Genomic DNA, 11,210 nt, shown 5'->3' on the forward strand with positions numbered 1-11,210 from the left:
GGGGTCTGGGGGGTAAGATGTACGCAGTCCATACCTCTACCTCTGATAAAAAGAATCAATATATATAGTAAAATAATATTTGTTTATATAGTACTGCTAATTGAAAAATTATTTTTGTATAGAATATCTTTATAACTCTATATTTATAATATTTTTTGTTTTTAGCCAAATCTTCGCACCGTATCCATACTCGAATTCACATCTTCGAATCTTAAAATTTAAATTTTGACGAATCCGACTCTCAGATCCGCACCCATTCCGGATACCCACAACCGTCTTGGAATACCCACACCCTATGTTGCTCGGACTCAGCTGTTTTGCCGCCGAACCCGTCTCGACTCGAGACTGAGGCGGGGACGGCTGCTTCCGCCATCTCCGATTCGGTCAAACGATTTCGGAGACGTTGACCAAACTAATGAAGAAATTTGAGGGGAAACATTGAATAATTAACCGGCGACTTACCTGAAAAATCCCGACCAACGACCACCGGAATAGAGATGACGTTGTCGATGTGCTGTCGCTGTCGATGGAAATCATCGTCGTAGTTGTCGTACCACCTCAGTCGTCATCAGTCATCCGTTTATCCCACCTCAGTCGTCGGCGGTGTTGGGCACAGTGATGGGTTTTAATTTTTTTGGGTCAAAGTGACGGGTTTTATTTATTTGTGTTGTTAATAACATATATTAATAATATTTATTTATTATTTATATCAACAATAATTATTTTTAATAAAAAATAAAACACGTGTATACTTACTTTGACAAAGTTTTATTTGTTTGTGTTGGTAATAACATATATTAATATTTATATTAACAACAGCTACTAGTATTATTTTTAATTAAAAAGTAAAACACGTGTATACTTATTCAGTCTACTTACTTTGACAACATTAGTTTAAATTTTTAATTATACTTATTTTTTATTTTTTGATAAATAAACGTGAATTATAATTTTGAAAAAGGTTTCTAATACAAATACTATTCCTAATATTTAATTTTTTTTAGCCGAATCTCCGCACCCGTATCCACACTCAGATTCACACCCCCGAATCTTAAAATTTATATTTTGACAAATCCATCTCTCGGATCCGCACTCGTCTCGAATACCCGCACCCGAGTCCGAGCAACTTAGATAACGGTATTCCAGACTTTTTTGTTTGAACTTCTGAATGCTCATGCTAAACTGAGCCAATAAACTATACATAATTTTAAGGCATAAATGAAAATCTCTTTAGATTGTGAGGTGTCTTTGAATCTTTCATTTTCTTTGCACAGTGTATAAATTTCCTTTGTCAACTTAGTAAAGAATTAAAGGCTGTTATAACTATTATCTTCTGCATGTATTGGTGTACGAGGTGTGATATGACCCGTGTTAGCACGAACCCAACATGAAGAACATTTTTAAGTTAACTATTGTGACATGATACTTTTTACGTAATTTTCAAATAATTTATGTTACACCCTCTGTCTCAATTTTTGTGATATTGACACAATTTGAGAGTTAACTAAATTTTTTAAATATTTTAAATTATTAATTATTGTGATTTATAGTACTTTTTATTTTGTTCCAATTTATGTGGCAGTAATAAAATTTAGAGAGTCAACTAAATTTTTTTCATGTCTTTTTAATTATTTTAAGTTGTTAATTATTATGATTTATAATACTTTTACGTGATTCTCAAATATTATCAGATTAAAAAGAAAAATAAAATAAACAAATATAAAAGAAAATATCTAAGCAGGCAACACAAGCAAACATCTCGATCTGCTGCCTGCTTATCATCCTTTGTAAGTGAGGTAATAAATCACAAGTGTCAATTTAAGTGGCACAATGCTTAGATGGCCATAATAATTAATTAGGCTTGATATAGTAAATTCACGGTTGAAGTATAGAAACAGACATGTCTTAAATAACGTACAACAACTAATTAGAAGTGATATAACAAAATTACTATAAAAATGTGAAAAAAAATTAAGTGGGCCTGATCTAAGACGTTAAGTTAGTTTATCTTTTTATGTCTATTTTGTCTTTTTTTATTAAATATTATTAATTTTTTAATACTTAGATGACTTACAATAATTAATTACGGGTGATATTTAGTAAAATCAAGGTTAAAGCAGCTGAAGTGGACATGTGATAGATATCTTTTTTTCTTTTTTTAATTCAAAATTATTAATTTTCTAATACATAAATGACTTATAATAATTAATCAGGGGCGATATAGTAAAATTACGGTTGAAGCAGCTGACAAGCATGTCGAAACTGTTGCTTCTATAATATTGAATACCTACATAGTTCCTCCTTGCTTCCGTTCACGATAATTGTACATGAATATTTTAAAGAATTATTTCTTCTTTCCTTGTGGTAGTCTGACCTTTGCTTCTTTTGCAGCTCTTGGGGAAAATTGTCGAGAATTTTGAGATGCTTATAAAGTCATTTACACATCTTGATAAAGAATTTGCTCATATGAGGCAGATAACTAAATCATGCAAATCTCTGGAAAGTATTGATGGAGCCTATGGAAACAGTTTTGGCATGAACGCGAAGCTCGCTTGGGCCACCTTACATTCTCTTCTTCATTCTGAAAGAACTCCGTGTCTTCACAATGGTTATCTATGGTTGGGGGATTTGATCATCACGGAGATTGTTGAGGAAGGGGATGCTAGTATATGGTCAAGCATCAGAAGTTTGCAGGAGAAAATTTCTCGAGCCAGTGTTATCGACTATTCACCTGATTTAGATGTCCCATTATCCATATGGCTCATGTGTGGGCTAATAAAATCGAAAAATAACCTCATTAGATGGGGCTTTTTATATGTTTTGGAGAGGCTTCTTATGCGCTGCAAGTTCTTATTAGATGAAAGTGAAGTCCAACACGCAATTAGTGGTGAAACGATTGGAGATCTGCATAATAAAAGTCGTCTCGAGAAAGCAAATGCAGTCATTGACATCATGAACAGTGCCTTGTCCCTGATGGCCCAGATAAATGAAACCGACCGCATGAATATATTAAAGGTGATTTTTTCTGTCCTTTTCTGATTTAAAAAAAAGAACAAAAAGGGAGTAAGAAAAAAAGAGGAAAGTAATTCAATCTTGAAACGCTACAGACATGGAGGTCCTAAGAGGACATAAATTGTAGATCTTGAGTTAGATGACACTTGCCCTTTTGTGCCTTGTTATTTGATCATTACTGGTGTATATGTTTGAACTACATTTGCATGTATCTGCAATGCGTTTCAGTTCTCTCTGTTGAGGAGTGCAGTAATCATACTTTTTTAGGAAGGATAAGTATTTTGTTCCCATCACTTGAAAAGAGAAATTTAAACCTTATTCACAACAATACTCTGGGTAACTATGCTATATGGACTTCATTGTCATGATATTACCATTGCAAGTCCAGCCTATTTTGTTGTCTGTTGCTTAGGGGTTGCACTTCCCATAGGGTGATGATCTTACAAAATGCTAATTTACTTATCAATCGGGATATAAGGGATGGTTAGTGGATTCTACTGTTAACTTATTTACCCCAATTATCTTCCTGCTGCTTATTACCCGTGTCATTGATAGTCAGTATCAGTGTCTCACTTCAAATTGCTGTTAACCTTTCAACAGATGTGTGAAATTCTTTTTTCTCAACTGTGCCTAAAAGTCCTCCCTTCAACTGTTACATCTATGGATGATCCTACAACCTGCATCAAAGATGTTAGCTGGAATAAGAAGCTTGGTCCAGGAGAAAGCTTACCTCGACAGGAGAGCTTTGGCTGGGAGGAACACATTGAAGATACTTACCACAAACTCAAAAGAAACAAGGCTCCTCCAAAACCCGAAACTGCATCCATGGCGGCGCTGCTTCTCCATGGACAGGCCATTGTTCCTATGCAATTGGTTGCACGTGTTCCTGCTGCTTTATTTTATTGGCCGCTAATCCAACTTGCTGGTGCCGCGACTGATAATATCGCATTAGGTGTTTCTGTTGGAAGCAAAGGAAGAGGAAATGTTCCTGGCTCCACCTCTGATATACGAGCCACTCTTCTCCTGCTTTTAATTGGTAAATGCACAGCAGATCCTGCGGCTTTTAAAGAAGTTGGTGGGGAGGAATTCTTTAGGTGATTTCTCGATATAGTTTCTCTCCAATTAAGTATATTTTAGTTAATTTAGAAGTTGTTAAGTATCCCACATCGGAAAAGGGATGGGTATTTGGTCTCCTTATATGGACTTGGGCAATCCTCCCCTCATGAGCTAGCTTTTGAGGTTGAGTTAGGCCCAAGATCCATTCTTTACATGGTATCAGAGCCTAGCCCATCCCAAATCTTTGTTCACCGATGTTGGGCCCCCATATTATATTGTCCACGCTCTAGCTAGCGAGGCCTGGGCATGCAGTGGAGTGTTAAACCCACATCGAAAAAGGGATGAGTAATTGGTCTTCTTATATGGACTTGGGCAATCCTCCCTCGTGAGCTAGCTTTTGAGGTTGAGTTAGGCCCAAGATCCATTCTTTACAGAAGTTAATAATCAATTCTGCACATATGGGTATTTTGCAGAGAGTTGTTGGATGATACAGACTCAAGAGTGGCATATTACTCTTCAATGTTTCTTCTGAAGGCAAGTTTCATGTTGTTTTCCTGATATTTGGCAATGATAAGTTCCACTATAATATGAATTAATCTTAAATTGGCATTTTGCAGAGGATGATGACAGAGGAACCGGAAAACTACCAACGCATGCTGCATAACCTTGTTTCTAGAGCTCAGCAGGTGTGGTCCCCCACCTTTTTGCAACTTCTTTGTTAGAAAATTTATGGGACTGGTGGACGATAAATAGTTACTATGTGTTATTTGTCCTCCCTGTTCTACCTACAAAAGTTGTCTGCATGATGATAAATACCAGTATCTTGTAAGAGTTTGTTTCCAGAGCCTCATCATGGCATATTCTGGTTCTATCATTGGCTTTGGTGAAATACATTCCGTAGTTGCATCCACTGGCAAACTCCATATTGTCTTGAATTGCTGGTTCTTGATGTAAGTTGGACCATGTTGTTTCTGGTAGCTGATATCTGTAGGTTTTTGATGTTTGCACTAGACATTTTTTACAGTGATGTATCCCTGAAACTCTGAGATGCCTGGGTTAGACACTTGTGTCTGCTATATGAAAGCATGACTGTTGGGAAAATTGCTGACTTACAGTGTCATGATTCATAGGGCCATTTCAAAAGAAGAAGCAATTTTCAGCTAAATCTGCTGAGCTGTGATATATTAGTATAATAACTAAATGCAAATGGTACGTTGCGTATACAACTAATCTAGTTCTATAGAGATCTTGTTAAATTGGATTTATATTCATTTGCTAAAGCTGTCTTCATGATAGTATCACACATTATAGGATTACCCCTGGGCTGTGCTGGATCATGTAAAATCTATAGGCTTTATGATTTTACTGATTACAGGGTTTGGATTGTAATAACTGTTTCCCATTTGGGTTTATGCTGTTCTATGCAGAGTAACAATGAAAAACTCCTGGAGAATCCTTACCTTCAAATGCGGGGGTTACTTCATCTGTCAAATGAATGACATACCAAATGATCCCTTGCTCTGCTTTATGGAATTGCTATTTGAAGAATCTTGATGTTCGCTGCTTCTGACAAGCATGGACCCCAAACTGTAGCGAAAAGTATCGAAAAATATTCCAAGTTGTGAGCCCAAGCAGGATTTTATCATGAAATGGTTGAAAGTGTGCATTGCTGTGGGTGTTTAACCAAAGAATAGTACTCTCTGAAACCTGATGCCAAGTTGCTGTACAGGGGTGGCTCGCTTATTTACAGTTCAGCTGCTTCTCGTATGTCATCTCATGGAGTTCCTCTGAAGTGCAATGATGGAAGTTCGTTTCCATTAATTTTATTGGCATTTTTTTCACGGATGTGATAATCTTCCGATGATTTTTTTTCTGAAGCCGCTTGTTCATCTAATGAGTAAGGCAAGCCGAATAGTCCAGAATTAGCCAACACATGGAAGCCTGAGGATACACTTCGACCTTATTGTTAGTGTCAGATTGGGTTACCGCACAATCTTCAGGTATTAAATCCATCTTCTTTACAACATTGACTTTTCAGTGTAAATATCTCACCACATAAATATATATACAGTGGACTCAGTATACTCTCTTTCTTTTGTGAGTTAATTTGTTCAAGAGTTTAGGTTCCTGTGGGAAAGTGCATTCTTACCTTGTGAAGAAAAGATTAGTTTGCTTAAAATTGTTCTTGCGCTATATATTTACACCGTGTTAGACTATCGCTATATTTGCTCGTCATTTGAAAGCAGGTACTGGTTCGAATGAATACCAACAGCATCAGAACTTTTGTACAGGATAACATTATCCAATTGGCATCCATCTTTTTGTCTTATTTGGGAATGGTGCTTTATGGAGTTCATAAATTCATGTAGGTCTTCCATGCTCCATGGATGACAAATTTTAAATCTGGAAGCCGCACGTAGGAGAATCACAAGCTTGGACGGTTTTCAGGTTTACAATGTTTTGTGACATCAAACATGACGGGGTAAATATTCTTATTCTTTTATTTTATTTATCGTAGATTTGTACATGTGTGCAATTTTCTTTTTCCTTTCTGGGTCCTCAAAAGGAAATAATAGATCCTTGGTGGGGAACCATCTTTTTGATAGATGTAAAGAGATGCTGACTGAACATCCATTTAACGTGTAAACTATTAGATAATGCAAGTCCTTTATTTGATTTTTCCATCAAACCAAAGTAAGGAAAATTTTCGGATGAGTTCAAATATATTGGCATGTTGCGATGATTCTCCAGTTTATGCTTCAAATTTGTATAAATCGGTTGTTACTTTAATCAAAGTTCTTGTTGAAAAACATCAAACTTGTTTCCCATGTAGATGCTGTTGGAATAGTGATAATATAAACAAAGCAATTTCCAGTTTCTAATATATGATTACAGATTTTAATACTTGTATATAATATAGAAAATACATAATTACAGATTAATATTTGCATAGTATAGACAACACATATCACTAATTTTAATCCAAACATAAAATTGCTGCTTCTCTTGCAGTGTGACCGTGAATGTGAATAGTCTTCAAGCATGATCGAAAATCATCCATGCGATCATTCTTCAGTTTCATGATTTTTGTTGTGAAATTCGAATAATATTGGAATTTATGAAATTCGCGTGTAAATTTCTATGGGAAAACATTCAAGGAACTTGTGAATAAGATAGTGACAAGTTTTAGGGGGGTTAAGAGTCCTCTTCTGAACTTGCTAGGTTTTTATTTTTCCCCAAGAAAATGGATTTCATTTAATTTCTAATTAAGCAGGGCCACAAAATTTTAATTATTGAGTCTTTCTATTGCAAAATTAAATTAAAATATTTTAACTAAATTAAAATGTTTTAACTATTCCTGCCATAGGAAATTAAGAATTACCTCACTAAAATATTATATTTGTACTCTGTTCAATTTAGAAAATTTTCTATTAAATCATTTTTAATTGTCCATGTTGAGATTGATATACTAATAAATTATATTGCATTAAATTATTAACAATTTAATTTATAGATTACTTCCTTTAGACTTTGGTTGAACTTATTTCATGTGTCAAATATTAAATTTTCAATGGCAGGATTTACACAATTTATAAAAAAAGTTTATCATCAATCTCAAGATCGAAACATGGATTTCATCGGCTAGCTATTACTCTGTCATCATTATCCTATTTATCAATAAGTTAAAACAATATAGAATATACACAATTAATGATATTTATATCAAGATTTAAAAATATTAGTACTCAACTAAGAATTATTTTATTAAGTTAGTATAATATACTAATCTCTATATGATCTGTTCAATACATCACTAATCTCTACATGATCTGTTCAACACATTTGAGATGTACTAGCATACTTTGATCAAGAACATTCGAGATGTACTAGCATACTTTGATGTTGATCGTGCAATCTAAGTTACAATGAAATCTAAGTTACAATGAAGTAACACATTTTTATGTTGATCGTGCAATTTAAGTCGCAATGAAGGACTATCGTCAATGCAACTGACACAATTAGCTGGAACTGTACTGTTTTCATAATAATGCTAAATTATATTTAATATTGTGCTATAATTATATTGATGGCTTGCCCAATTATCATGAACATAAACTTTATACTTAAAAGAATTTGATGATTTAATGAGGTAACATTATATACAACAAATCATCTACTCCCTCCATCCCATTTTATGTGTCGTTTTTTCCTTTTTGATTCGTCCCAAAAAGAATGTTATTTTTTCTTATTTGTTAACTATTTAAAAACACAATTTTACTTTTATCGTTGCTGGTCCCACTTATAAGATTTCATTTACTTAATAATAGTAGTACTGTATTTTTTAATAAAGGATAATTTGATAAATATTATCGACTCTTTCCTTATTTCTAAACTTCGGTCAAAGTATGCCACATAAAATAAGACGAGGAAGTACTATATAAGTAAACAGACAAATTGACAAATATATGTTCTATTTAAATATTTATTAAAATTGAATAAATAGTTATTATATAATAAATACTATATCTAAACATATGGTTAATAATATACATCTCTAACAATTTTTAGTTAAGACTTTTAGCCATGACAATTTGTAAAATATAATATGTCTACACACAGTAGTATATGCTCCTACAATCTCACACTGAAATTCTTAACCACGCATCTACAACTTTCACATACATTCACTTTACACGACTTATCGAGTGCTTTCATCAATACCCCTTCGCAAAATGATCTTGCCATGTTATTTTCTGATACAATTTCGTTTAGTAGTGTTTTGTCCTAATTAATCGATTCTGTACTAAGATCTTTAAGGATCCTATCATGAAAATCTCTTAAGAGTTCACACCAAATCAATCTTCGTTACTATTCTCTTGTTATGACTAAGTACTACTAGTATAGTCTCACTATCATGTTTTCAAATCTCAGTATTATTTTTAGTACCTTTTATTATTGATATATTAACAACCTATTAATATAATGTTTTTTGCGCAACATCATTCTCACTACTTTGAGGCAGTGCATTTTCTTACATCTGTTGATGTTCTTCCACTACATAAATACAGTGGAATGTCAATTCGGACTTGTCAATTAGATGTTCTTAAACTTCAGAATATTTAGATCACTCGTTTTTTATTTTTTTATTCTATTCCTTTGAAAAAAGTTTATTTCTAGAAACACGATTAATGTTCATTTTTAGAAATTTGACATTTGTGTTGATAATTATTTTCTTTAGGAATGTAAAGTAAAGAGAAAATGATCAAATTTACCCTTTTACTTTGAAAAATTGACTAAATATAGTCTTCGTCATATTTTACGGTCAAATTTATACTCGTTATTATATTTTAGGGCCAAATTTACCCCTATACTTTGAAAAATTGACTAAAATATACCCTTCATCATATTTTAGAATTAAATTTACCCTCGATGTCATACTTTGGGGGCCATATTTATCCTCATTTTAAAGAAACTTTTCACCCGTACCCTTCATTTAATAGAAAAGACCAAATCACCATTAAATTGCCCATTTCTTAAAAATAAATCACACCCGAATCTAACCCGTCTGATCTGACCCATAAAAAATACACAAACAAATATACCCCTCCCTCAATTTTGTTGGTTAAATTTTCCAACAAATAAAAATACTTCTCTTTCAATGTGCAACACTGGTAGGTTGTTCACAAATGAACAAAAAGTAAAATGAATGGGATAACGTAGAAGTATGAAACTAGAAAAAATGTTTATTACAAACTCTGCTCCTGTTCAGTTATGTTCTAATTTTAAAATTTGATATGCAATTCTGTGTGCATTTAGATTATAAAATCTGTGGATAAGTTTTCTGGAAAAATGACATGATGAAAATTTTGTGCAGATCAAAATTGCATATAAAGACATGAATGAAGAGATGACACGATTGACAAATAGAGAGACCTCTTAAATCAATCATCCAGAGAAATATCCAGTCGGCCTAATATATTGCATTTGACTATCAAGTGTCATTTTACATGAGCTCTGCACTGATGCAGGTCCTTGAATTGAGAGAGGGGTATATTTCTTTATGTATGCACTGATGCAGATCAATTTTTCATGAGTTATGCACTGAATATTCAGTGGCTTAATCTCATTAGAAAAATTTGACCAATAGAACTGAATGAGGGTATATTTATTGGTGTATCTTTTATGGATCGAGTCGGGCAGATTAGATTAGGGTGTGATTTATTTTAGAAAATGAGCAATTTAACGTTGATTTGAACTTTTTTGTTAAAAGAAGGGTACAAGTGAAAAATTTCTTAGAAAAGGGGGTAAATATGGCATCAAAGTATAATATTGAAGGTAAATTTGACCCCCAAAGTATGATGAAAAATATATTTAGTAAAATTTTCAAAGCAGAAGGGTAAATTTGATCCCAAAGTATAACTTCAAAGGTATTTGGCCCAAAGTATTACAAATGATATATTTAGCCAATTTTTCAAAGTAAAGGGGTAAAATTGACCCTTTTCCCTAAAATAAATAGCATTTCAATTCCTCCGGTTATCGAACAAATACACACACATTTGTTCTTAATTTCATCGTATCTATTTTTTTTCTTTCAGCACTTGTGTTGGACAACTTCATATTTGAACATGTCATAGATTGGACTTCACAGTTTTGTGTCAACCTATCCATAGTTCTATAAGGAGCCCAAAGTCTAAAGAGAATTTTTTTGAATAAAGAATGTCAAAATGACCACTAAAATTTTGCTCAAATTGTGTGCTCCAGTGTCTTGTCAGTTCAAGAAAATAATTGAAACAAAAAACAATCTTCTTAGAACTCTTATCTTTTTTGAAAATTGTTAGCACCTAAACTTGTGGTCAGAATCATCTATATGCTTTAGCTATTCGTCAGGAATTGAAAACATCTCCAGAGGTAGTTACGGGTTTTCTCTATGGACGTCTATTTTTTACTTGACCATACAAATACTTTATCTTTTGTAACCCCCAATGTTGCTACGAAGTTTAGAATTAGTCTCAAACAACTCATTGAGCCTTTTGCTATTTCTACTTCTATTGGTGAGTTTTTAACAGCTAGGTAAGTCTATAGAAACTGCACAGTATCAGTTAATCACATAGATACCACAACCGATCTAGTTGACCTAGATA

General features: G+C 33.4%; 1 protein-coding gene across 1 annotated transcript in view; it reads left to right on the forward strand.

Annotated features, from left to right (window-relative positions):
* The window catches only part of LOC107873238, a gene marked incomplete in the record, with an annotated part of 47,114 nt that extends 40,296 nt beyond the window's left edge, over positions 1-6,818 (forward strand). The window contains 6 exon segments of the mRNA XM_016719998.2: positions 2,392-3,015; positions 3,613-4,106; positions 4,542-4,602; positions 4,686-4,754; positions 5,496-6,068; positions 6,312-6,818. Of these exon segments, the coding sequence (XP_016575484.1) occupies positions 2,392-3,015; positions 3,613-4,106; positions 4,542-4,602; positions 4,686-4,754; positions 5,496-5,567 (1,320 nt within the window).
* Positions 6,819-11,210: the final 4,392 nt, after the last annotated feature.

The sequence above is a fragment of the Capsicum annuum genome, chromosome 6, assembly GCF_002878395.1.
Source record: "Capsicum annuum cultivar UCD-10X-F1 chromosome 6, UCD10Xv1.1, whole genome shotgun sequence".
Classification (NCBI taxonomy): domain Eukaryota; kingdom Viridiplantae; phylum Streptophyta; class Magnoliopsida; order Solanales; family Solanaceae; genus Capsicum; species Capsicum annuum.